The 27,129-nt window shown below is 50.2% G+C and overlaps 2 protein-coding genes and 1 long non-coding RNA gene across 20 annotated transcripts in view; 1 reads left to right on the top strand and 2 right to left on the bottom strand.

Annotated features, from left to right (window-relative positions):
- SEC13 (SEC13 homolog, nuclear pore and COPII component) overlaps positions 1-10,643 on the bottom strand; it is a 33,824-nt gene extending 23,181 nt beyond the window's left edge. Inside the window, exons 1-5 of one of the 2 annotated variants that reach the window (XM_077857884.1) lie at positions 10,528-10,643; positions 7,246-7,290; positions 4,717-4,832; positions 2,273-2,424; positions 1,567-1,700 (exon numbers count right to left, since the gene is read on the bottom strand). In XM_077857884.1, coding sequence (XP_077714010.1) covers positions 1,567-1,700; positions 2,273-2,424; positions 4,717-4,832; positions 7,246-7,290; positions 10,528-10,530 — 450 coding nt within the window. In that variant the 5' untranslated portion in view covers positions 10,531-10,643. Of the gene's footprint in view, positions 1-1,566; positions 1,701-2,272; positions 2,425-4,716; positions 4,833-7,245; positions 7,291-9,982; positions 10,414-10,527 lie in introns of those variants that run through there. The other variant, XM_077857885.1, reaches the window with a different exon arrangement.
- A 90-nt stretch (positions 10,644-10,733) lies between these two features.
- LOC144289601 (uncharacterized) lies at positions 10,734-20,095 on the top strand. 7 transcript variants are annotated; one of them, XR_013357437.1, is made up of 8 exons: positions 10,735-10,922; positions 12,019-12,092; positions 14,759-14,841; positions 17,733-17,819; positions 17,925-17,985; positions 18,195-18,296; positions 19,322-19,476; positions 19,892-20,095. It is a non-coding gene; the product is annotated as an uncharacterized LOC144289601 (long non-coding RNA). The 7 variants fall into 7 exon arrangements; XR_013357435.1 differs by having other exon boundaries at positions 10,734-10,922; positions 17,733-17,985; XR_013357436.1 differs by lacking the exon at positions 18,195-18,296 and having other exon boundaries at positions 10,739-10,922.
- Positions 14,825-27,129, bottom strand: part of ATP2B2 (ATPase plasma membrane Ca2+ transporting 2) — a 371,101-nt gene continuing 358,796 nt past the window's right edge. For 7 of the 11 annotated variants that reach the window (XM_077857841.1, XM_077857839.1, XM_077857843.1 and 4 more), the window contains 2 exons: positions 26,137-26,319; positions 14,825-17,966 (listed from right to left, as the gene is read on the bottom strand). In XM_077857841.1, coding sequence (XP_077713967.1) covers positions 17,655-17,966; positions 26,137-26,319 — 495 coding nt within the window. In that variant the 3' untranslated portion in view covers positions 14,825-17,654. Of the gene's footprint in view, positions 17,967-20,790; positions 20,846-24,644; positions 24,817-26,136; positions 26,320-27,129 lie in introns of all 11 variants that reach the window. The other 4 variants (XM_077857845.1, XM_077857848.1, XM_077857849.1 and 1 more) reach the window with 2 other exon arrangements.

The raw sequence follows: 27,129 nt of genomic DNA, 5'->3' as shown, positions 1-27,129 counted from the left end.
CTGCTAATGAGCATTCTTTTTGGGGGGAGGAAAAAGTTCAGAAAATTAGCAGTGATAGTTGCACACTTTGTGAATGTGACTAAAACTTACAGAACTATATACTTTATAAAGGGTGAATTTTATAATTGTATATTAGTTTTAAAAAATGGTTAAAAGCAAGAGAAATCCTAAAACTTCTCCTGCCTTTTTTTTTTTTTTTTTAAGATTTTATTTGTTTATTCATGAGAGACACACAGAGAGAGGCAGAGACACAGACAGAGGGGAGAAGCAGGCTCCACACAGGGAGCCCGATATGGGACTTGATTCCGGGACTCCAGGATCACGCTCTAGGCCAAAGGCGGCGCCCAACCGCTGAGCCACCCAGGGATCCCCTCCCTGTTGGCTATTTTGGCAATACTCTCCCTTCTCAGGTCTGTTAGAAGTCACCTTATTGCTTCTTCCTGCTCAGATAACCAATACCATGCAGTTTTGTGGTTGTTGGTTTATTCCTCTCTGCTTCTATTTTGGAGTTTGTGGAAATATCTTGTTACCTAGTTTTATTGTAAATGCTGTGAAGTTTTGGTTGTGCTCTCTAGCTGCTCTGTTGGGTTTTTACAGAGATGAGGAAAGACTGAAAAGCTGTGATGCCACTCCGTACCATCTTCTCAGAAGTCTCTCAGCCTACTCATTTTTGCAAGTTAGTCAGCAGATGGGAATCTGAGTACCTTAAGTAAAGACTCTGAGACAGGCTCTTGGGGGTTCTAGGGGCTGGACAGACTATGGATCCCCTGAATTTGAGAAGTACCCAAGTACAGCATCAAGCTTGGGAGCTACTAGGTTTCCATCTGAGTAGATTTTAGAAATGTTTGGGGCCACCAAAGCTGGAACTGTTGTATAGTGAGAAGGTATACAGAATCTGGGTTCCAATTCTGGCACAGGACCTTCTCTAAATCATTTACTTTTTCTGACCCTCATCTGTCTTGCCATAAAATGGGAACAGAATGGCTTACTTGCATGCCTATACACTTGGTAGCTTCTTCTTTCATTTACAGACACTTGTAAGGATTACATGACACACAGTAAGGGTTAAGTACTGTGAGAGATTCTTTACTGTCTACAGTGCTTTCTGGACTATTTTAGCCATAATATCTAATGACTGAAATGCAAGGAACTGAATTCCTAGGATGTTCTTTATAACACTACTCAGTTCTGGGGGTCCCAATGACCACTGTAAACATGTCAACTTGAGGTGTCCATAGCAAAGGCAGCAGGTAAACAGGCTACTGCTGCCACCTTGCCAAGGTCCTGGCCTTGCCTGGTTTGGGAGCTTGCTAAGAGGAACCTGTGCCAACCCCTGCCCTGGGCCGAATGAGGCTGGTATAGCCTGGCCTCCCTGCATGCAGCCTCTGTCTGGCTTCAGAGCTAAAGAGGCTCAAAACTGACCCACCAAGCACGTCTGAGCATCATTCCCTCCCCAGCCCCCTGCACAGCAGTGATGCTACTCCTGCCACTCTCTCAAGAGTCTCCAGGAGACACATAGCAAGGCAACAAAAGCACACTCCATGCACAGGCAAGGTCTAGACTTACAGTATGAGCATTGTTGATCTTCTTTACTTCCCACTGGCCCTCTCCGGTGTATGTCAGCAGGGAGATGGCCCCATCTGAGCTCCCACAGGCCAGGATTAGGCCGTAGTCATGGGGGGCCCAGCACACAGAGTTTACTGCAGGAAGGAGAGAAGCATAGTTAGTAGACTTTGTTTCCCAGGTTTATCATTTTACTAAATTTGAAAAATAAAATTGCAGGGATCACTAGGAGGAAGTTTTAATTTTGTCAATTAAGGAGACTTAAAAAGCTCATCATCCATGAATATAATAATTTCATAAACTACCGTCTACTTTAACAAAAAGCAAGATGGGGTGAAATAGATAAAGGGGATTAAGAGTACACTTACTGTGATGAGCGTAATGGACAGAAATATCGAGTCAGTGTAATATACACTTGAAACCAATGTAACACTGTATGTTGATAAAAATAAATTAATAAAACCAGGGGAATAAAAGCAGATAGAAAGTAATCTGAGAATAAAGGCCAGTACTTTAAATGAATAAATTTTTTAGAAAACTTACTGTTTTTACCTTTTCTTATTTCACTTGAAATTGTCTTTAGGTCCTAGGGCCTTATCTCTGCTGTAGACAGCAGAAAAGCCAACCAAACCCAAGGGACAAAGGAGGAGCATCACAAGGGAAAGGAATGCAAGGCCCCACCCACCTGCTCCCACTACACTCACTGTACCTGAGGAGTCATGTCCTGTGTGCTCGTGTGTCTTCTCCCAGGTGCCATTTTCCTCCTTCCAGATAATGACTTTCCGGTCATAGGAGCAGGATGCCAGGATGTTGCCATACATGGGGTGGGCCCAGGCCACTTGCCACACAGGACCCTCGTGACTACAAGGGGACAGACAGGGTCAGAGGCTGCTCAGATGGGTCACAGGAACCTGCGGTGCTCTGCTAGCCACTACTCTGGACTGAACTGAATGGCTTTCTTGGTAGGCAGATACAGTATCTCAGGACAGAGTTGCCTAAGAATTTTGTAACGGAGAGCTATAGGATGTCACTGCCAAAGGGGACCTTTGTTGGGCAGTAAAGGTCCTGAGGCCCAGGGGCTTTGAAAGTAAGTCAGGACTTTAACTCAGCTTCTCTATCCTGACCTGCCATAACCCTCCCTGTCCCACAGTGTAGCCAGTACCACCTACATCTGCCATCATCAGAAGCCTCTCAGCCTATTCATTTGTGCACCAATCAATCCAGGGTTTGTACTTATAATTGCTCAGAGGTGTTTGTAGAGTAAATTGTTCTTCTGATCTTTATGCATTCACCTGGTCAGTAATATCTGAGCACATACCTGGTGCTGGGCTCTGTACTGGGGCTGTCTCTGAGGTGCAGGGAAGGGTGGGAACCCAGCACACAAGAAGTGACACGGCAGAGAGGTGATGGCCCAGGCTTTTCCACCCCCACTCCCCATTCACTAGCTGCTTGACTTTAGGTAAGGGTCATGTCTTTTCTGTGGCTTAGTCTCCCAATGGAGATAGCAGCAAGACTTCTTTCAAAAGTGTGCTCATGAGGGGGAAATATGTGTGATAACTCACGTAAAAAGCTTGAACAATGCTGGGCACAAGAAAAGGAAAAACCACTCATGCCTGTCAGCTGCTATTGCTGTTCTTTGTTCACTTCTCTACCCCAGGGCTGCAGACACTCAATGTGTCCTCCTCTTTCTGGCTGGGACAATTTCCAGGCCCCACAAAGTAGCTGCCAAGGAAACTCGGAAGAGATACAAATGTCCTATAACTAGCAGTTCAACTGAGGCAAAAAAAAGGGAGGAGGTGTGAATCTTTTTTATTCCTCTAATATCATACATCACTTAAGCATGAGAAAAAGAGTGCAGAAGAAAGGGCCAAGTAAGAGCAGATGCGATCGCCTCTGCTAGTACCGGTGCCAGGCAGCATTCTGCACAGCCTGGGGCTGCTCCTGCTGCACAAGTAGCATCTGACCCCTCAGTCACTCAGTTTTTGACTCAAGAAGAGGGGGACTCCGTCTCCCCAGATGACTACTTAGTTATGCCTTCTTTAATTCAGTTACCAAATGTGTACTGAACTCCTATTCATCAAGGTTAATTTCTCCTGTGCAGTCTGCTGAAGGCTTTGGTCCCTTCTCAGAATAATGGATACAATACACAGAGTTAGAATTACAAAGGAAATCCAATTAAATGAAATACAGTTAGTGAAATGTTGAAGAAGGATTTATAACATCGTGATACATGTACTTCTTTGTTAGCACATTAACAAACTCGAGTGGGAGGTCTAATAACCACTCTCATCTCAAAGTAGTGATGAGCCTAAATGCTACTTTGAGACAGCTGTAACTGGAATGTGCTATAAAGATATCTGTGTCTTCTACTGGTAACAAAGTTACAGGTGTTCTGAGTACTGCTGTGGTTTCTAGCCTAAATCCATCATTGAAGGAAATGCTAAATATGAGTCACTGACAATAAAGATGTGATTTTTTTTTTTTTAATCTCAGCCCCAGTTCACCAGTCCCTGAATTCTATCCACAAAACCCTTGGAGATCTGTGGAACTCAGGTTAAGGATTCCCATTTACTTGAAATGTAGTGGACTGAGGGATAGTAGTAGGGATGTAGCCATAAAAATGAGCCAGGATCTCAAGAATCTTAGTAGGGAGAGGGGAAATCAAACATTTGTAAATATTCACTGAATATCTGCTATGGGCAGGCAAATAGGTAAGATTATAGAACTTACATAATTACTAATGCATTCTTACATAAACATTATTGCCTTTGAGTGATACTTTAGATCATGTCAGCTAAATTTAAAAAAATGTTCTTTCCACTTTTAAAATAACAGCAGCTGAAGGCATGCTGTGAGCAGGCTCCACCTGGGAGGCAGCAGCAATGGCCCATTTTGAGGGTGAGGAGGTGAAGTCTCCAAGAGGCAGACTGACTCTTACCCAAGGTCTTCTGGTAGGTTTTTGGATGGCAAAGTTGAGATTCATCCTGGATCCATCAGCCTGGAAGGTCTGTTGAGAACGGCTGCCTAGCTGGGATAGGTATCTTCTCTGCTACCTGCACTGTGGGGCTCCTTTGATCTGGGTCCTCAGCTTTTCCTGCCATGCCTGAGAAGCTCAGCTATTCTGAGACCTCGCCCAGACTTGGCTGCACTTACCCTCTGAGGTCGGCAATGAGGATCTGTCCTCCATTTCGCACATCGAAGATTTTGACGGACCTGTCTGAGGAGCAGGTTGCCAGGCGGGTGCCATAGTAGTCCATCTGGGCATCGTGCTGCAAAGGGAGGATAGCTTGGGAAGCCTGCAGGCTGGGCGGATGAGGGTGGGGTAGGGTAGGACAGTCACCAGGACAGAGTCTAGTTTGGATCAGAGTTTACTGGATATTAATCTAATCTCAAAGCAGCATCACTATCAGGCAACAAGCTAGCATCTCTACATTCTCATTTCTCTGACAGGCAATGTCATTCTGAAAGGGACCAGAAAAACCATACCTAGCTGCTTTCAGACTCTTTACATACACAGGGGAAGTCGTTTCCAACCCTATTCTGTAGGGTGGGTATGGGAGACAAAACACTGGCTATCTAGCCTCCCTTTTCTTCTTCCTTCCTCAGGCCCCACCCTGTTCTGAGGCGCTATGGGCTACTGGGGAAGACACCCAGAGGTTCAGCTCAGCCCCAGAACCCAGGGCTAATGCTGATGGAAAGGAGCAGCCTCTGAATGCCTGTGGGGCCCAGTGAGTTCCTCCATAATGTACATCTGGCCTGGATACAAGGCTCTTTTTTTTTTTAAGATTTTATTTATTCATTCATGAGAGAGACAGAGAGAGAAAATCAGAGGCACAGGCAGAGAGAGAAGCAGGCTTCATGCAGGGCGCCTGACGTGGGACTTGATTCCGGGTCTCCAGGATCACACCCTGGGCTGAAGGCGGCGTTAAACCACGGAGCCACCTGGGCTGCCCTGGATACAGGGTTCTATTCAGACATTTGGGCTCCTTCCTCCACCTGTGGCCCTAGATCTTTTGTGGACCTTTGTTCCTAGATTTTTACAAGACCCTTTTCCTAGGAGTGTGCCCAGTACCCCAGACTCTCCATCCATGCCTTAGATGTCACTAGTCCCACCACTGATGAACCGACCTTCTGGATGCTAACTGGCCATGTCCCTGCCCACAGCTCTTATCTATCTTGTTCCTCTGGACCACAATGCCTGTTGTCCCACTGAATATCCTAGTCCTTCCTATCTGCTGCCTATTCCTACAGATGGCACCTTCCTCAGCTGTCTTACCTCAGGGATTTAGAGACTATCAGCTGCCACTCCTACGGTGTTCAGGAACAATCAATACCCTCTCAACAAGCAGTCATTCGGTTTGCTTCAACGTTCCTTCCTCATCTCCCTACCTGAGAAAAACATCCTGGTTCTTCTTTGGAAGTCAATCCTCTCCACTATTCTAGGTCTTGGCTTCTTGGAAGACAAGCAATGCAAACGTTAAGATAGATTTCTTAGGTACTTCTCCTGCAGAGTGCTATCACACACTTTGGAAAGAAGTAGGGCATAGTACCTAAAAGAGTTGAATCCTATCTCCTTACCTTACTGCTGTTTAACCTTGGAAAATCTTACATAATCTCCTTGAACCTCACTTTCCTTCTCTTTAAATGGGGCTAATGATGGCATCTGCTTTAAGGGTTGTTATGAAGGTTCAATGAGATACTGAACGAAAAGTATATAACATGGGGTATGACACTTAGCGAACATGTAGGCATCAGCCGTTACTACTTGGCCTCATCTGTTTCTCAAATCCAACCTATATAAGTAGGTAGCATTTCCATCATTTCCCCCATCTTAGCTATGAGGAAATCAAGGCTGGCTCAGAAGAGTTAAGAAATTGGCCAGGGGGTCTCAGATTGGATTTTCTTACCCAAGGCACCACATTGTCTCCAAACAGGTATGGTTAGACTGCATCCAGGAAACATATACAACTGTGAGACCAGGCAGCCTCTCAGGAGACAAAAAGCAACTGTTGGTGGGCAGGAGCCCTGAGATGAAACACTGTAAGCTGACTGACCAGGGTCTTGCTCAAAGGCTGCCTGGACTGCGTGGCCCTGCATGAAGCAGTCTGCATCTTTGCTTCTGGGGACTTTACCCTCTGGACCTTCTCCCCCACCACTCTGCCCTCTGATACTGAGCTCTGTGTTTGCCTCTCAGAAAACGCCCTGAGTTAATGACTTCTGGTTCAAAGGGCTTTGCCTGGCCTACTGTGTGTGGTGGTCCTACCTGGCTGTGCTCTGGGCTTTCGCTGTGCCTGCTCTCTGCCTTTATACTGAGTTACCTTCCCATTCTCTTCTTTCAGCCCCCTTTCCAGTGGGGCTAAGCACTGGCAGCATGAGGAAGGCAGGTGGGAAGATTATTGTTAAACTTTCACACCGGCTCAGCCTCCATCCCAGAGCAGGTTACATTGCTGGCCTGAAGACCGAGGGCCTTGAGCTATAAACTTTTCCTAGGTTTCTCCCACCAGAGTGACCAGAATGCCCAGTACTGGCAACCAGGCAGGCATGGCTGGGAGACTGACCATATGCTAAGGCTACAGCTTGATTATAGGGTGCCATGCCACACCAGATACATGAATGATCAACAGAAAAGCTTCCCCCGCACTGAAATGCCCACATGTGAGAGAAGGCTAAAGGAATACTTACAATCATATCCTCATGGGAGGTGTCCACAGTGTTAATTACTGACACCTAGAACCAAAGATATAGTTGGTAAAAGAACAGAGGGCAGTTAGAACGCAATCACCTTATTAAACGTACCAGTCATTTCTAAAGTTCTTGACTGCATTTGTTCGTTCACTCATTACACATTTACTTTAAGTATCTTCTTTTTGCCAAGCACCGTGTCAGTGACTGGAGATACAGACACAAATAAATATTTCTTGCCCCTGAAAATCTCACACATAAGTAACGCTAACATGGAAAGATAGGTACTTTAACAGCAGTTTACGTGTACTATAGCAGCCTGAGGAACTGGTGGTGGCAGACATGAATTGGGACTTAGATGATGAGGACTTTACCAGGTGGCTCAGGGGGAAAACGTACAGTCCAAGCAGAGGCAATAACATGAACAGAGAGGGGAGAATGGCAAGCAGTCTTGGCTACCTCTGAGGGTGAAGGAGGATGCTGGAGGATCTATGGCTGTCGTTACTTTTCTGGATGACAGAGCTTCTGTTTTTTTTTCTTTTTTCTTTTTCTTTTTTTTAATTTATTTATGATAGTCACAGAGAGAGAGAGAGAGAGAGAGAGAGGCAGAGACACAGGCGGAGGGAGAAGCAGGCTCCATGCACTGGGAGCCTGATGTGGGATTCGATCCCGGGTCTCCAGGATCGCGCCCTGGGCCAAAGGCAGGCACCAAACCGCTGCGCCACCCAGGGATCCCCAGAGCTTCTGATTTACAGGCAGTTTGGGCAGAACAGTTAATACCTAAGCCTTGGAGAACCAATTCAAGGCGGACAGCTTCCTGGTCCACCACTTATGACAGGTTCTAGGCTGTCACCCACTGGGATCCAGGTTGAACAACTTAGGGAGCTGGAACACAGCTGCATGGTCTTCACCCTCTCACTCCTCTTTAAGGTCCAGCTCAAATTATGCCCGTTTTGAAGGTTCCCAGATTCTCCAACCTGCTGAACTCCTCTGAATATCTGAAGCACTGAGAGCACAACAGTTCACACTCTTTCTTTTCTGAAAACAGACCCAGGGTCTGTGTCACCTACAGTTCTGAATCTTTTCAAATCACCAGCACAGTGTTCTGCAACCAGAAGGAACTCAGTGACTGCTTGCTGAATGAATACATAAACGAACAAAACCAGACAGTTTTACTCTTTAAACTCCCGGGATAGAAAAGGGCTGAAAGGGAGGTTTCAGTTTGGAACTGGTATTCCTTACCACCATCCCCATTTCATCTTTTTCCAGCACAAGCGCTACAAGTATAAAGTCTGATTTGACTTTTCAGAAAAGTGGACACTGGAGGAGACAGTTGCCAAGCAGTTCAAAAGGTACATATCAAGTAAGCACAGGTTCTCCCATCAAATTCGAGACTCCCTAATAAGTGGGCCTCCAAGGTCTGCAAAAGCAAGTAAAGATAAAAGAGAAGCGTCTCCTACTTTTGCCAAGCAGTCTAGGTTACAAAGGGCTTTCACATATGCACCAGGAAGGACAAAGGGCAGAATTAACTGAAGCCGTCCTATAACTAAGGAACTGAAGGAGCCTAGAGAAGAGGGAGCACTTGCCCAAGTCACAGAGATTGTTAAAGGTGGAGCTGGAAAACAGCCTGACCTGTTAATTCCCAGCTCACAAAGCTTTCCACTCCACTAGGCTGCCTATCCAGAACATACAGTAAGTAGTTGTTACAGTAAATTCTCTAAATCAATGGCTGAGGGCCAAGGAGAGTCAGGAAGAAAAGTTTCCTGGTAGTTTCATACCAGGTCACTAACCAGCACGGATTTTTAACCACTTTCACCCACCAGCCAGGACTGGTGAGCCACACTTCTGAACAAGTGTTTTAAAAGCTCCCTTCTTGGGGATCCCTGGGTGGCTCAGCGGTTTAGTACCTGCCGTTGGCCCAGGGCCTGATCCTGGAGTCCCGGGATCGAGTCCCACATTGGGCTCCTGCATGGAGCCTGCTTCTCTCTCTGCCTGTGTCTCTGCCTCTCTCTCTCTCTCTCTCTCTGTGTGTCTCTCATGAATAAATAAAAATAAAATATTAAAAAAAATAAAAAAATAAAAGCTCCCTTCTAAAAAAGTCCTCCCTCCTGAGCACCTCACATTGTCTGATCGTTGTTAAGTAGTAAGAGGCAGTGCCCTTAAAACAATTAAGCTCTTCAGAATTGGTTGAAGAGTTAAAATTTCATTTAGAGAGAGCTGAGTATCAGCTTAAGAGATTATTGTTGTTATTATTTTTTAAGGATTTTACTTATCTATTCATGAGAGACACAGAGAGGGGCAGAGACACAGGCAGAGGCAGAAGCAGGCTCCACGCAGGGAGCCCGACGCAGGACTCGATCCCAGGACCCGGGGACCACCACCTGAGCCGAAGGCAGACGCTCGACCAGGGGCGCCCAGAGCATAAGAGATTCTACTCAGCGGCTGAAGGATCAGGGGCCTAAAGAGATGAGCAGTTTCAGGGCAAGACCTCAACCCAGGGTCCTGACTTCCGGTTCCCAAAGGTTCCCTCAAACCCCAGGCACACCCACTGTCCTGAGCACGGGTTACCTGAGCCCGGCACCCCCCACCCCCTGCCCATGCAGGCTCCAGGGACGCGCTTTTATTTATCAGTTATCATCCATTCACTCAATGAGTCAACGAGGCATGACTGTACATCGGATCCTAGAGATGTAAAAACCCGAGTCTACCTCCAGAGAGTAATTTAGCTCGTCCTTACATGAGGTTCTTGAACTGCCCGTCACACTTCGGGGCCCTACATTCACGTCCACATACACCTCTGCTGGGGCAGGTGGGAGGCGGCACAAGGGTGGTCACGGGGTTCGCGTCCCGGCTCGGTCACTTAGGCGGCTGCGGAAGAGGTTCGCCTCTCGGAACCTCAAGCTTCGCGGGCGGCGCGTCCATCTCGGGGCAGCACCTATTCTGCGGGGCCGTTAGCGGGCCGCAGACCCCGAGCAACGCTGGGAACTTCCTAAGGTTTAGGATACGGAAGCTCCCCCGGTGTTCTGGGGTTTGTTTTCAGTTGTCGGGGGGAAGAGAAAGAAAAGAAGGAGCGAGAGGCGCGGGGGCGGCTCGGCCGGCGGAGTTCCCGGAGCTGCCGCGGCCTCCTCCGGCCTCCCCCTCCGAAGGGTTCCGAGACGCGAGGCCAGAACCCCGCAGGCCCCGAAGCGGCGGAGGGGGAGCTGACCGGCCGAGGCCGCGGCTCTACCCTTGGCACGGTCAGGGAACCCGGGAGAGGGCCCCGTGCTCTGCCCCCACACTCACCATGGCTGCGACGGCGGCAGCTCCCGGCCTCGGACGTGGCAGCTCCCGGCGGCGCCCCCGAACAGCTCACTTCCGGCGCCGGGCGGGCCGGCGGGCCGTGGCGCTGGAGCCTCCGGGTAGCAACGCGCTTCGGCTCGCACAAACGTTCCGGGGCGGCGCCCCGCCCTCCCGAGGCCCCGCCCCTTCTGCGTGCGGATCGCGGGAGACCAAAGGGGGAGGGGCTTTGGTCTCTGATTCTGATCCCGGGGCTCTTGGAGTCGGGAGCTCGAGCCCATCTTCTCTTCCCAGCAGGCCCCCCCTTTTGCTGAGATCTATGCACGAGAGGAAGGCCTCGTAACTGCAGCTTCACCCGCCTCCCTGCAGAGCTGGGTGCCACCGGCCTTAAGAGGAACACTGTAGGAGGAGTAATTTTTTGGGTAGTGGGTAGACTGGTCCTGGTGCTTCCTTGTTGTTGGGACCTCAGGACCCAAAGCTGGGGCCAGGGGCAGAGACGGCCAGGAAATGCCAGCTACCGGCGGCTGAGCCCTTTCACCGTGCCCTCTCCAAACCGCGGGACCCAATGCCTCCAAACTGCCCCTTCTGCACAGTCTTGGGATCCTGTGAAGTAGAAACCCCAGGCAGGGTGGGATCTCAGCTGGGTTTCTGCAGCTAGAGCCCAGGAGCTAAACCCTCGTGTCCCCAGCCCTTAGGTCCCGGGCTTCCCACTAGCACGATGAGAATGTCGTGAAGCTGATGGAGCCTGGGAGCTCCCCTCGGCCACACCTGGTGGGGCAGACCTGGACCCTTCCTGGTGTTAAGGAGTCCAGGGGCCTAGGGTGGAGCTCAGGCTCGCTTTGAGTAAGTCACCAGCCCTCAGTTTCTCTCTTGACACTGGGTGGAAGATCCCTAGCTAGAGGTGGTCACTGCTGGAAGGAAGACGTTAAGGCTCAAGAGACTGTGATAGGCCTAGACCACCAAGGAGCTTTGGAGAGGGGGCCAAGGATGTGGGGTCTCCGAGTTAAGAGCTGGGCCTCCAGACAGCAGCCCACCCTCTCACCCTCACCTCAGCTTTCAAGATTATTTCCCTCTGATGGAGAAATATTGCAGGGGTGTTGGGGACAGCACTTAAAAGTGGAGCAGGGGGCAGCGGAGGTGGGGCTTTTGGGTCTCCTGTTCTTCAAGGGACAAGCCCTGGCCTTGGATCTGTAGCTGCACCACCGATTCTCTGGGTGCATCAGTTCTCTCTGAGCCTTGCTTTGCTCGAGTGGAAAATGGGGACAGTCACATTTTTAATATAATACGAATATACTGCATGGGTCATAGTTGGTATTAAAGGAACTCCCTGGGATGGGCGTCGAAGTTGGAAAGATTGAGGATTTGGGACAAGCAATGCAATTGTATCTTATTCATTAAGGTATTTGCTGGTGAGACTGAAAGGCACTGTAATATAGAGGTTTCACATGCTAATTCTGGCATCATTTCTGGCTAGGATCATGACTTGTTTCTTTCTAGGTGGGTGTACCCTTCATCTCTCTGAGCTGCTGTCTCCTTGTCTGTTAAGTGGAAATTATAATACTACACTGAAGGTATATGTTGGGAGTAAATGGATCCTGGGATGTGAAACTGTTTGGAAGTTAGATGGGCCTATATGGTGCTTGATCTGAAGATCAGTTCTCCCTGACAAGGCCTAGTCTTTAGTGTGTGTATGTGTGTGTGTATGTGTCCATGGGGAAAGGTGCACATGTGCAACCCTCAACCTTTGAACCAACACTGAGATCATCTCTTGGTTTGGGCACATTCTTGTTTTCTGCTGATGCTCAGCAGAGGTTTGCAAAGTTCAGATTCTGCCTCCCGCCTCCCTAGTAAGGGATGCCACCTACATCTTTTGTCCCCATCTTCCTTCAGCTCCCTCCAGTTGATCCTAGACCCCCCACATCAGGCCATTCTTAGCTTTCCCCAGTATGCGCCCCCTTCCTCCCAGACCCTCTGTCCCAAATCTCTTCCTCCTCCTTCTTCTCCTCCTAAGGCCTCTTCCCCCAAAGTCTTGCTCTCTGGGGCTGTCCACTGTTCCTCATGGAAGGTTAATGACTCATGACAGGTTAAACTTACTCCCTTAAATGGTGGAAGTTTGAAAGGTGTGACGCAGTGGAAGGAGAGAGACCACCCACTGAGCTGTGCACCCTTGGGCAAAGTGCCTTTCCCTCCCAGGGACTCCATTTTCCCGAGTTCAAGTCCACAGAGGGCGGGGACCCAGCTGTCCTTCGGAAAAAGGCCTTGTGATGTGTACCGTGTCTGCGTTTCCACGTGTGCATTTATTGTTATTGCTCAGGATAGTGTTGAAAAGGCAGACAAATCCCATTAATTACAAAGAGCACAAGCCAGAGATACAGAGAAATAAAGAGTGTACAATAAGAGCACAGTCACTTCCCAGCCCCGATTGTCCCGGAGCCCCCCAGAGCCCGGGCAGCTTGTGGAAGCTGGAGCGGCACCATTTCCTCGCTACTCTGTTATAAAATATGTGCACACAAGAGTTAGCAGAGTGTGGCGACCCCCAAGAGGAAAGGTCCGAGGGAGAGCACCACAGGCATTACAAAACAGACTTAGGGGGCTGAGGAGGTCCCAGAGCAGCCTCAAAGGTCTTGTTTTTGGTGGAGGGGGTGATAGGTGATGTCCAGGGCCTGGGATCCCCTTCCTTTTACTAGGGTGAGTAGGATCTCTGCATCACAATCTGGACAGCTTGCTTTGTAACCTGTAAAAGACCTGGGGATTTTCTGCTGTTGTTTGATAGGGCTTGGCTCTGGAAGACCCAAAGCCTTCAAGAAATGCACTCCTCCCATCTTCTCATGGGATCTCAGATACTATGGAGAGAGTTTAGGGTGGGAGGCATGTTGCAGCGCACCCAGCTGACAGCCTCCCTTAAGTAGAGCAGGGATGGGCAGGGGGAGTCAGGGTGGTTTGAAGGTCTGAGAAAGAAATTCCTGCATCCCAAAGGACCTATTACACAACCACTGAATAAACTCTGAATAAAGAACAAGAAGTGACTCCCCCTCCCCCAACAAAAATAAAAAAGTTCGTTCAGGAGAGGGAGACAGAAATAAATATTTCTTCCTGAAGAAAATTAGAACTATAGACAACTGGGCCATGCATTCTGGTAGCTCCAGGTCTGGGAGAGAGAGAGATCCCTCTCTTCCTCTTCTGGGGCAGATGGAAGGTCCACCACAGAACAACCAAGGTGGGTGACTGAGTTCTAAACTGAGACTGGGGGTAGGGCTTGGTGGCCTTTCCTGATGACAGCCTTGCTTAGGGTACAGGGGAGATCATGGGAGGAACATTCCCCCAGGATTTAGAATGCTCTTTTTGTTTCTCCTTATGGAACACTATTTAGTGACCCTGAATGAACAGTGCTTACAATGGCAGGAAGCCCTTTGCCAGTAAAATGACAGGGCCCAGGATTTGGGGTGGGGGAAGGACAGGGGGGTTGTGGTGGAAGACTTGGCAACATTGTGAAGTTTCCTTAAAAGAATAGCTGTGAGACAATAACCAGGAAATTTCGTTTAAAAAAAAAAAGAGGGAAGGGTACTTATCCCTCCACATGATAAAACATTATATAAAATGACAGTAATTAGAACTGTATGGCTGGTGCCAGATGAGACACCCAGAGAAGGGAACAGAAGAGAAATTCCAGAAATAGACCCAAATCTATATAAGCTATCAATATGTGGTACAAGTGGCATTTCAACATGGTTGGGAAGAGAGCAGCTATTCAATAAGTAGGCTACCCAGGCTGAGATGGGTCCAGAGTCCTTGGCCCACTACTGTCATTGTCATTGGTCTGGTCTCAAAAGCAGGGCACCCTCCCTCTTGTCAACCCTGTGCTCTGGTTGGGACAAGGGGGCAAGGGACTGGTGGGAGCAATGGGGGCTGCTTCAGAGTTAGGGGAAGCACTGCCTGAGACACAGGGAGGAAACGTTCCTCCCTGCCCGCCTCCACAGGTGGGTGATTCTTCATCCCCGGGGGTCACTGAATGTGCCCCCTGCTCTTCTCTCATCTGTTGAGGGGAGACAAGTGGTTGAGCTTAGACCTCAGAATGAATCTGCTATCTTCTGAAGCCCTTGTCCAGAGGACAGAAAAGAAGCTAAGTGGATGGTGCAGTCCCAAACCGGAAAAAAAAAAATTACAGAGTATATATTTGCTGTGTTCTGGTTGATGTTGTTTTTTTGCCTTTTTTTTTTTTTTTTTTTTTAAACCACAGACATTTCAGAACCACACTGCGGGAATAAGAAGAGTCAGCAATTGAAAGCATAACCATTGCATAGTATTAAATGAACAGAGACGGTGAGTTCTTTATTTACAATTATTGTCTAGATAAAAAAATTCATAAAAACAGATGAATGGTCATAAATTATTTACCCCCTAATGGGGTCAACTGCCAAACGTACCCCATGCTGCTAGATATAGGACGCAGAGTGCAAGCTTTATGTACTACGGTGAGGTTTGACAAACCAATCATTTCCTGTGTGTGTGTCTGTGTGTGTGTGTGCGCGCGCACGTGCGTGTATGTGTGTGTGTGTCTGTGTGTGTGTGTGTGTGTGAGCATCCATCATTCCTGACAAGAAAAGACCAACACTAAGGTCGGGTGTTCCCGGTCACTCTACCACCACTCCCTGTTCCCCAAGCTAAGCTCTGCTCAGAGAAAGCCTCCTGTTTTCCCTGTGTCCTGGCTCCTAATGAACAGGGAGCGTGGTGCGCACACGCAGCTCTCCTGGTGTTGTGGAATGAGGTCATGGACACAAGATTGGAACAGAGAAGGTGGGGATATGGGAAACCTTGAGAAAGGAAACTACAAAAAAACAAAAACAAAAAACCACCATGTTCCAAGGCTGCTCCATGTTTTCCATGAGTGGGTCTTTCCTTTCCTGGCAGGAGAACAGCGGGCTGGCTTTTGGTGGTGTTTGTATTGGAATCCAATAAGCATATCTGAGGGCTGGTCACCCTGTTGGGGTTGCAGTTTCCTTTGCTGGGTACATTCAGAGATACTCCTTCGCGACATTCAAGGGATGCTCTCACGCGCAGAAGGTCCTCCTTCCAGGAAGGTTTGCCAAGTGGGATGGGCAGACTTGGGATCCCAAACCCTCAGGTTCCTTCACAGCCACCCAGACGTAGGCCCTCCCAGCGGACTATGGCTCTTTTCCCAAGTGGCTCTCATCTTGTTTGTGGGAGAATTCTCTGGGCCTGGAGAGGGGAAGGGCCGAGCTGACACAGAGCAACCATGGGAAGGGTCAGTCTGAGGAGCGCATTTCGCAAGCGAGGTGGAAAGTGTTTGGTTTTCCTTGAAGCATGGGACGTCATCGATCATGGTATTCAAAATGTCTTTTGCACTGTACAAGTTTATGGAAAAAGATTGTATGCTGAAAAGTCTCAAAGCAAACTTTGTATTAAATACAAAAGTTCTTTTATGAAAAAAGCTGATACCCACAAAGTGCTTAGCAGTTAAGAGGCTGACGTACAATTAAATAAGCTCTCATTAAGTGGGATTACTAGTGCTGTTATTGTCTTGGGGGGAAATTAACCACCTTTTCTCACCTGTGATACTGTAGGGTTTCAGAATGGCTTTCTGTCTGGGAAAGCAAGACTTGCTGTCGAAAGGCTACAGTATATATTGCGACTACAGGAAGACAATTTGGTTTAAAAATCACACTGAATACATCTCAATATACACATCATAAGGTTCGTTCGGATCTAAATAGTGCAGAGAAAAAGGCTATTCTTCTTCAAAAATAAAAATAAAAGCAGCAAGCCATAATGATCCTCATCCAGTATGCCAACAGCTCATACGCTGCAATTTATAAGTAAATAAACCTCTAAATTACTTAAAAAAAAAGAAAAAGAAAATCAACACAGTAGCATTTATAATATTGCAACACTACCTCAACCTCTGTACAGACAGTGCCAAAGAGAACCTCTTTTTTTTGAAATGCTCTTGGTAAACTCAAGCGAGTTTCATCGAGAGAAAAGTCTTCAACCAAAGCTTGGCGGACGCCCGGATCCTCAGGCTGGGCCGGCCAGTAGCGCTACGAACCTAAGAAGCCTTCTCTCCTCCTCTCCCTTGTCTACGGAGCACGGTGTTAACCCCCTTCCGGATGGATACTCGGTAGTGTTTGGCTTCTGTCTGGGCCTCCTGTGGTAGTGACATAATTGAACGGAAACAGCAGGCAAAAATCAGAGCATGGCTATTGTAAAACATCAAGGATGCAATCCGGGGAAGTGTCTGTTGGGCTGAGCTGTTTTTATAGCATCTCAGCCACCAGTGTTCTTAAACCGTACAAATAGCCAAAGACGTTATCTACAGGTTTGTAAACAAATTACATTCTTGTTTTAGGACATAAATAAGTTAAAATAGAGCAATTTAAGCGGAAACAAGGCAACATGCCGGCAAAAAAAAAAAAAAAAAAAAGAAAAAAAACTTTATATATCCGTGTGTGTGTGTATATATATATATATATATACCTATCTATATGGACGTATACAGTCTTGGAAAAGTATACGTTGATATAGATACAAAGAAATGGATATAACCTTGTGAGTGTCTATGAAGTTCTTCGGTTCCGTTGGTGCAAATTTACTAGGTGAGTGAAGCTCTGCAGTTTCAAAAAGTTGTTAAATTAACCTATACAACTGAGACCATGCTGCGCAAGCATTTTCAAAAACTCACAGACCAGTGGATTGGATAAATAGTCTCAGAAAAGAGTCTGTTTGCAGTTCCCGCCTAAGAAAACAAACAAAAAACCCTCCCCGACCCCCCCCACACCAAACAAGGGGAGGACTGGAAGTGTACAGTACATTCATGCAGGGGACGTGGTGGCCTGGCGGGTGCATGGCTGGTCCATGTTTGGGCGGGAGCCTGGGAGGGCTTGTCCTGGGAAGATCGCTCACTCCCGGGGACACCCCGGGGAGACCCCGCCCCCCTTGCCTCAAAGTGAAAAAGAGTTCAAACAGCATCGCAGCCAGAAAAAGGGTCTCTTGGGGGGGGTGGGGAATGTTGGTTTTCTCGCCAGTATTTGGTTTCCTGTTGTTGCTCGTTGCTGCTTGGGTGAGCTGGGTGCCTGGATGGGTGGGGCCCGGGGGTGGGTGGCGGCGGGGGTCCTCAGCTAAAGCGACGTCTCCAGGCTGTGGATGGGACTCCCTGGACTTGAAGAGGTAGCTGATTTGCTTGTGTCGGTTGTCAGGTTGATCCCGCTGTCGATGGCGCTGTTGTTCTTGTTGAGCGATGACGGCGGGCTCGAATTCTGCTTGAGCGCGGCATCTTCTTCCAGGTCGGTGTCGTCAATGAGGGGGATGTGGGGCTGGGAATCTTCGATCCGGAATTCAGGGTGAGCCATGAAATTATGGATGGAGGTTCGAGACTCAGGCTTTTCTAGACCTTCATAGAGAGAGCTACGGAACGCCTTCACGACGCGAATCTGCAAGGGAAGCACAGGGGTGAGAAGCACTGCCTTGGGGGGGGGGCCGGCAGCCAAGCTTGGGGGCGTGCTCGGAGGAGGGGCTGGGGGAAGGGGGTAGGCACAGCGGGCGGCTGGAATCCACAGTCGCTGGGTGTTATGAGCAGGGGAAGGAGGGGGAAGAATGGAAGAGGGGGCTCAGGTTATATGCGTCCATGAGGTTTTAAAAACTGCTTTGGTTTTGGTCAGAACTACAGTATCATTCGGACAGGAGGAATCAAGCCCCATCACAGATGGTGGGAACCAGTGGTTAGAGGAAGCATAGTCCACTCCGGCGGGCACCCAGACCTAGTGAGAGACTGAGCCTTGTTAACTTTAAAGCAGAAGTCCAACCATGCAGAAGGGGAGCGGGCCAGATGGGAATAAAGGAGGAAGGAGGAGAGGCTAGTTTTAGAAAAGTAATCTTAAGAAAACCACACGCAGTTAAGAAACCATACAACATGGAACAGATAACATGTCACGAAACAGAGAAGGAACAGAAAGGAGAGACAGTCGGATGAGCTGGGACAGGAGAAGACACACGAGGGCCAGAGGACAAGAACATCAAACCGAAGCAGCAAAGCAAACCAAAGCCAACTCAGGGCTTTCTGGGGTGCAGAGCAGAGGCAGCCAGAAAGCACGAAGGAGCCGGCAGACTGATGACATTCAGGGGCGGGAGCATGCCACGGTGAGGGGTTGGGAACCACACAGCACACACAGACAGACACACGGCTACACTTGGAAGCCTGGACAATGTGAACGGAGGTCTTTGTACCCAACGTTTCTTTCCTTCATGCATTTGGGAGGTAAACACTCGAGTATAGACTCAAAGCCCTGGCCAGTCATTGGAGGTGATTGACTTTGGGGTCCCTTATTTCCTGGGGCATTTTCTTTCTTTATTTGTGCTTTGAAAACACAAAACCTCCAAAAGGGAGGCCAGAATCAGATGGCCAAACCCAGCCCTGGGTGGGATTCTAGGGGTGTGGAGCCGAGCCACAAAACAGCACACTCTTTCATTTTCTGTGTCTTAGTCGGAACCCGTGGTGGTTCTCAGAAGTGTGAAAGGAGGTTGGAGGCTAGTGGAAGGAGCACTGGATTTGGAGTGAGGAAGACCTGAGTCTGAGTCCTGGCTCTGCCACTTTTGGTGCCTTGACCACGGGCGGGACACGCTGCCTCCCTGGCTGTCCTCTGTCCTGCCCCATGGATACAGAGGATTAGGACCCCCGTGTTGAAGAGAGGGGTCCCTTCTCCAGACTCCTGGGAGGGGGAAGCCGTGCCTATCATCTCAAGGGGAAGATGGGACTTGGGGGCAAAGGTTTTCACTCCTGTCTTCCCAGATCCAACTCAGAGTGGAGGCAGTGGCAGAGGAATACGAGGCGGAATCAGCGCCTCCAAGGAGCAGAGCCTTGCCAAGTTGTCCGTGGAGCCGAGGGTGCCTTGCCTGGCTCTCCCTGCAGAGCAGGGGCTGCCTCCATACCACAGGGCTGCAAGGGTGCGGGAACGGGGAGGGGGGGGCAGAGGATCAGCAGGGCTCTTGTGGTCTGAGGATTTGTGGAACTCTCAGCTAAGCCCAGGGGTGTTGGGTTGGTGGGAAACGGGTGGGGAAAGCCCTGTCCATGGGAGTGAATCTTCTAGGTGACTGTGTCTGATGGTTTTAGGTGTCGTAGCTAAGGGTTTATCTTACTATTTCAGAGGGAAGTGTTTCTAAAGCACCCAAGATGCTCCTCTGCCTTTTGATTTAGTGTGCACAAAGAATTTAAGTTGGTCAGTAATTCTTTTGGTCTTCTGTAAGACCCCTGAGTTTTGATGTTTTAAAAAAAATTTCTCTCTTTTGTTGTCAGCCATCATTACTCGTTCTGACTTTTCCTTATTTTCTCAAAAGCATCTCTGTCTCTTTTCCTTCTTAGGTGCTGTGGGCTGGGGACTCCAGGGGATCCTGCTTGTTGGAACCATGCTTTAAATGAGAGGCATCAGGCACCAAGCAAGAGCCAGCAGACGCTGTGTATTAGTGCTGGCACTCCGTAACGGCTGTTTGCTCTGAGGCCTCTTTCTCCCTGGATTCCCTATTCAAGGCTCTGTAGAGATGATTAAATATTCTGATCTCCTGATGAGCAAGCGACTACACCCTTGATTAAGTTAAAACAGCAAAAAAAGTGTTGTGGGCCTCAGTTTTCTTATCTGTAAAATGGAAATAATAATCATTGTAACTGTCCAGCCTAGTGCCCAGTGTGTTCTGAGGCTGTATTGCAATAAGGTGCTGGCCGGAGCGCCTGGTGGAGGAGGAGGGATGGTGGCGGGATCCTGTCATGTGACTGAAAATGCAGAGGGGACGACACACAATGAGATGCAGGCCCCTTGCCCTCCCCCTGGCATGGAGACAACAGAAAGAATGAACTGCTCTGGACAAGACTGTGGGGACAAGACTTTTCGGGACACCCCGCCATGGTCATCTCAAGTGTCCACTTCGGTTCTCTCCGCGGCTGAAATGAAAAAAATATGGGAAGAAAAAAAGCTCTTCCTCCTCCCATCCCTGCCTATCCTAAAGTGAGATTCTGGGACATAAGCTTCTTTTGGGTACAGGTTGAGGGGAGAGGGAAAAAGGATCCGATCTGTGGGATTTCAGACACTGGTTTGATCAGCACAAAGGGAGCAGGAGACCCACGCCCCTGTGGGATGGCTCGAGGGATTGCATCGGCCCCGGGCTGGGACGGGTTCGACATACTCGAATGTTTACCCGGCTTCAGGGAAGCCAAGAGTCTGGGATTGATTCACATTCATTTCAGGCTCAAGGTTAAAGACTCACAACCTCTTTTAATTTCACTCTCTCTTGCTGAACTCTGTCTCCAGGGTTCTCTAGCCCTCTAGGGAAACAAACACATGGAATATTCAGACAGTGGAGAGGTCTAGGCCCCACCCCAGAAGCAAGCCATCTCGCCAACCCAAGATTATGCTAAGTTTGTTACCAAAACGCTAATGAGAGGTACAGTTTTCTTTCCTTCTCCATTTCTCCCCTTAAGAGATGCGAACTCCTTGCCCTAGCAGTCCTCAGAATCACGGATGTGATGAGGGAAGCGAGAAGTGGCAGTAGGAGATGCCCCCTGTCTGGTAGTGGCCAGAAAGTGGCTGGTTCTGGGTTAGGTGTCTGATGTTCTCGGCCTGGTCGGTTTGAAGAAGGACCTTCACTGACCAACACCGAGCCTGCTATAAACTTGCTAAATACAAAAATGGCTTGGAGTTTGAGGGGCATGAGCAAGAGTTGCAGTGCAGTTTGGCCTTGGGTCACAGAGCTGAATGCTAATTTTGTCCTCGGTCACCAGTGGGAAGGTGCCCTTCTCCTCAGTCCTGGCCAGGCTGGCACAAATACAAGCAGAGAAACAGCTTTCCTGGCCTTCTAGACTCCAGAGGGTTGACCCCTCTCCGCTTTGTGAGGCTGTGGGAATGGGCACTGGTTCTGGAATGGAAATTCAAACTCTGCAGGCTCCAGGGCTATGGGCTTGTCTGGAAAGTGACGTGGGATGGTGGGAATAATGAGGCGCTTTGGAGTCAGACTCCTAGCCACTTACTTGTGTGATCATGGCCACGTCGGCCCAGTTCTCTGAGCCTCAGTGTCTTTCTCAGTGCAATGGGTATATTGACAGATCCTCCCTCCTATCTCCTTGGTGAGGCATATGCGTAGTGAAGGATGTGGGACCTACTTTGGAAAATGTTGAGTAAGGCTCAAGTATAAGGCCTTGGAGTATGCCTTTAAGTTTCTGGGGGAAAAAAACAAACTCACTCTTGAGTCAGTTAGAAGAGGAAGCAAAGAGAGTGGACCAGAGTTCCCTCCCAAACATTCTGGATGCAAGTCTGACCTGACTGTCATGTCACCACATGCATCTGTCTGCCTGGGGCCTCCATCTCACAGTGGTGCCAGGGGTGGGATTGGCTGGGGGGGCTCCTCACCCCACGGTCATGAGTCAGAAGTCTGCCTCAAGCACACACTGCCCACCACTGGCCTTGGTGGTCAACTCCTGACAACCTAGGGGACAGTGGTTTGACTCATTCTAGGGTATACGGATTCCAGATATTTTGGACTCAGCATGCACATGGCCACGCTCCTGTGCTGGAGAATCCCCAGGAAGAAAACCCTGCTCAGAGGAGGCAGGAGGCAGCCTACTTCTTCATGCCACCCAAGCCGGACCCCTTCTCTTACTCCTGACTACTGGCATCACCTCCCTGTGAGAAAATAGCCTTTGACTCCTGAAGGGACCCTGCCTGGTAACCAGAGGGCCCTCAGAGTCCTTGGAGACCAGAGGAGGTATTGTATTATAGCAACAATTCAGGTGAAGGAGGAACTAGGGGTATTTATTCAGAGTTCACACTCTGACTATATTGATCAAAATGTGTGTGTTAAAGCTATAGAGGTTGCTATCCCATTTTGAACTAGTACTCCTGGCTGTCTTGACTTGGTGTCAAGTTCCCACAAGACACCCCAAATTACAGTCTGGATTCTCTGGTAGAGGATAGGAATACAAGATGCTTAAGGAGGCAAGATGAGGGAGTTGGATGAAGGAGTCATGCCTGACCAGCCCCTCTAGGTCCTTGGAAAGAATGGAGGGTGGGTGGGAATGGGTGTCTCTCTGAAGGGGGAGTGTTGAGAACTGATTATCACTCGACTGGTCTTATTGAATGGTTTTATAAATGACAGAAGAAAAGGTGAGAATGATATTGCCCAGGTTTGAGATGACCGAGCTCTTTCTCTAGGCTGAGAGCTAAGGTGTGGGGCTAAGCCATGGGAAGACTTCCAAAGGTTGCATGAGTGCCCAGAAATCCCAGGTGGGCTCTGGCTGTGGCCAGTGTGGAGCACCGTGCCTCAAAAGAGGTCAGACACAGCCAGAGGGATGTGGGAGTCAACAAGAGGGATGGCAAGAGCCAAAAGAAATGGATTCTTTCCCCAGTGGCTCTCCAGACTGGACTGCCCCCATCATGTTTTTAAAAATGATCCTTATGCTTGAACCAGGATCAAGAATTGTATGCTCTACCAACTGAGCTAGCCAGGCACCCCTAGCCTGGAACACTTCAAGTCAGGTGGTGGTGCTGAGCAAGGCCAGAGCTAAGTGGATGCAGGAGTAGGTCAGCCGGTGAGGCTCTCTGCTGTAAGGGGGAGGAGGATGGGACCAATGTGTTTCCTGCCTTGAGAAAGTCTGGCAATGACAGGCATGGAGACGTGACTTGGACACCATCTGCTCAACTAGGTCTCCATTTCACCTTGGCTTGTCTGGCCTCCCCATTGCTGGGTTTTTGTGCTAATGAATGAACACAGAAGGGCTTTTCTTCCCTTTCTGCATCCTCCCTGTTATCCTGCCTACCTGGCAGGGCTGTATCCACTGAACAGTTATGGGATATGAGCATATGCCATCAATAGGCTCTCTGTGGCTGGTGTCTCCTGCCCGAGGGCTCAGATGGCCCAGTTCCCACCTGGCATGCAGGTCCTCTCCTGCTCAGTGGTAGGGGATGTGTGTGTGGAGTGTACTGTGTTTGGATGGGGGTACGGGCACTTTATAAGATATGGAGAGGTGAAGCCCTGAGCCTATCCCTCATCAAAAGCCGAAGGACTGAAACACATTGTGGGAATCTGAGACCAGAACTAGGGATTCCCCTATAGTTTGGGAGGGGCTGACTGGAGACAAGTTCAGGGAGGCAGGTTATTCCTGCTGGGGCCAGAGGCATGGAGGGGTTCAGAAAGATCTAGGTAGGCCAGAGACGAGAGATCTAAGTCAGAAATGGTGGCATGAGGAGGTGAGCTTGGCAGGAGGGAGAAGATGGAGGAGGCCAGAGTCCCTGGCTACCCTCCAGATGAAGAAGGACAGGAAACCATGGGTTAGACCAGATCCCTCAGGGCCTGCTGGCGCCCAGCCAAGATGTGAAGCATGGTTCACCGTTTTCTGCCTGAGGTCAAGCTGAATGGGTCAAGAGCCCTGGCCTTTCTGGAAGGGGTCAGACCTTCAGCGTGCAGGGAAAAGGAGTGTGTGTAAGGCAGCTGGTGCCATCAGATGTACAAGGGAAGAAGGCAGAGGGCTCTGAACTACTGGGGCTGGGGCCTCTAGGCTGTGATCTCCTTGGTGGCCTGGGACCTCTGAACAATAATGCCCCTCTCTTGGCTGGACCCCACTGTGATTAACTGTGACCCCTGATGGCCTTAACCCTTGGTAACCCTTCACCTAACTGACTGTAAGACTCTGCCCTCCCAGCCAACTCTGAGCTTGCCCTGGTGGGCCAGGCTCTTCCTGATGGAGTGGAACCCTAGACTAATTGGGTCTCCTCCTTGCCGTGCTGGCTGACTGCTCCCCTTCAGCCGCTGTGACCCAGTGGGGGGCTGGAGCATTCGATCACTGGGAACTCCCTGGCCAGAAGCCGATCCTTTGACTCACCCAAGCCTTTTTGGCCACATGAGACCTTCACGACCCCCAGGCCAAGTGGTAAAACCCCGACCCTGACCCCAGCCAACCCTGGCCCACCAAGTGATGGCCACCCCGTGACTGGCTATACTCTCCTGACCAACAGGGACCCTCCTCGATGGCTGTGGCCCCTCGCCCCCCGCCCCATGTCCTTGGTGCCCCGGCCCCTGCCCGCCCAGCACTGGCGTCGGTGGCGCCCGAGGCAGTAAGGATTCACACTCACGCCCAGCTGCAGCAGGAGGAAGGCTGGTCGGAGAGGAAAGAGCATTGGACAACGACACGCGACTAGGGCTAGAGAGATTGGCTACGTCCTGGCTCTGGCTGGTGACGGAGGACTGTCTCCGCAGGGCCCCCTGAAAGGAGGCCCCGCTCTTGAAAGTATTGACTACTTCAATCTGCAACGGAGGAGAGAACGAGACAAGTTGCGAGAAGAACGGACACACAGCTACACGACTGACAGGCGCAACGCCACGAGCACAGCCGCAGCCACGGTGACGACGACGACGTGACTTAAATCAAACAAAGACTACCAGACACACTCAAAGGCTCTGAAAGACATATGCTCGGCGCCAGGCCCCTCTGTGGGCCCCAGAGCCCTGGGGAGGGCTGGCTAAGAGGGCTGCAAGCTGGGTCCTTGTCGTGGAGGAGAACCCAGGCTGTGTCGGGAGGGAAGGGGGGGCCTCTGACTCTGACACCTGCCCCGCTCCCCACCCCAGCTCTCCAAGAGGGTTGGCTCCTAAACCTCGGTCACCCCTAAAGCTGGAGGGGGGCTGCTGTGAAGGCCAATGAGAGGATGTTCAGGAGTGCCCTGTGGGGTGTGAAGCGGCCCAGGTGATTTACTCTTTGTTAGAGTGGGGTGCTAGGCCTGGCAGGGTGATGGGGGCAGCCGTGAACTTCCCAGACGGCTCTTCCCGGCAGTCTGGGCATGAGACCCACCCCACCCTCTCTTAGTTTCCTGGTCCCCTGTGCCCCTCCTCCCACAGGGCTGTGAACGTACAGTGTGACCTATAACTCCAGCCTGGGCAGAGGGCTGTGTGAGAGCGTGCGGCCTGTGCGTGGGGGCCACATGGATGTGGCACGTGTCTCTGTCCAGGGGAAGAAACCCATCCCACGCATGTGCTTGGCATGTATGTACCCTTTGTGTGCATGTTTGGGTCTGTGTATGCATGGGGCAAACCAAACTTTTCCTCCCAGAGTGGCCATGATGCCTCGGCGGAGGCTGGAGGGCAGTATATGGAAGCCCTGTGGAGGACACGTACATGTGTGTAGGCGTGCTCGGACCTCACAGGCTGACCCTAGGCCAGGGAGGATCTGGGGCTGGCCCTGGGCTCACATGGTCTAGTGTCCAGCCCTGCACTGCCCCTCTTGGTGGCCGCCCTGCAACCTAGACCGGAGCCCCACACTCACCTCAGCACTCAGGCCCCCTCCCCACTTCGAGGCATCCCCCCCCTTGGAAACCCATGATGTGTGTGACCCCCAGTCTGACCCCTTGCTGGTCTGAGGGGTGAGATGGGAGGTTCCTGAGAAGGCCACAGCTTTTTTAGCAGCCATGTGGGTGTGTGTGCGGGGAGCATGGGTATACCAAAGGCTGGTTAGGTGGTGAGAGCAGGGCTGGAGCCCCATCTCTGTGGGCCTGTGGGTGGCATGGAGCACGCCCATCTCTGTCACCCACCCACCCCGGCTAGGTGGGGCCCAGCCCCGGGAGCCTCCTATACCTGAGTCTGGATTCGATTCAGGCCTCGGAACCACAGGATCTGGCCTCGCCGCAGCTCCCTCTCAGCATGGTCTATCTCCTCCACGTCTTCATTGAGCTCCTCCTCTGGGATCTCCTCCTTCTGCGTGAGCCTGCCTGCCTCCTTGAGGAACTTGAGCCTGCTGGTCGGGATGGTAGCGATGACCTGCAGGGGGTCCAGCATCAGGGTGATGGGGGCTGTCCCTCAGGTGGCCTCCTTCCCACCCTGCCACCCCACTCCCCTCCCTTCCCCTCCACTTACCTAGTTACACTCAGCATGCTGCTTAACTCATCTTACCTGTTCCTCAACTCCATCTTTTATAATTTCTTATTGATTTGCTTTTTAATTCACACACTCATCCAGAGTCGGGGGACACAGTGGAAAATCTTGGCCTTTAGGAGTTGGACAGGTGTGACTTTGAATACTCCAGACCTTATAGGTCATGTGACAGTGGGTAAGTCATTTAACTTCCCTGAGCTCTGGTTTTCCCATCTGTAAAGCTGGGGACAATTCTCCGAGTTTGAGGATTAAGCAAGATGGTGTGTCTAAGTTGCTGTGCATGAGCCTGACCCATGGCTGGCCCACAGGTCCCTGTACTCATTCCTTCCGATCTCTGGGTCCTGTGGTACCCAAGTGCAGGCAGCAGGGGCTCAGGGCTCAGGGCATGGGTACCCTGGGGACAGCCTGTCCTGGGACTCTGGGAATGCTTGCCCTCCCAGAAAGCAGAGGCAGTATGAGAAGAGGATCTGCTTTTATTCTTAATCATCCTCCAAAGGGCTTGTCCACAGGGCTGAGGCATGAGAGGCAGGCCCTATGGGGACGCTGAGGTGGCACAGATCAGAGGCCCCTTTCATATCGTGTAGGGACTAGATGGGGGCTGACCTGGTCACAGCCTCACAGGTTCCCCTGGAGGTGTCAGCATTGCCCACTGGCATAGTCCCCAGGCATTCAGATCCTGCTCTCCCAGATGCCAAG

This window comes from Canis aureus, chromosome 19 (genome assembly GCF_053574225.1).
Source record: "Canis aureus isolate CA01 chromosome 19, VMU_Caureus_v.1.0, whole genome shotgun sequence".
Taxonomy (NCBI): domain Eukaryota; kingdom Metazoa; phylum Chordata; class Mammalia; order Carnivora; family Canidae; genus Canis; species Canis aureus.
The sequence above is the reverse complement of the archived record's forward strand: the minus strand, read 5'-3'. Positions and strand labels throughout refer to the sequence as shown.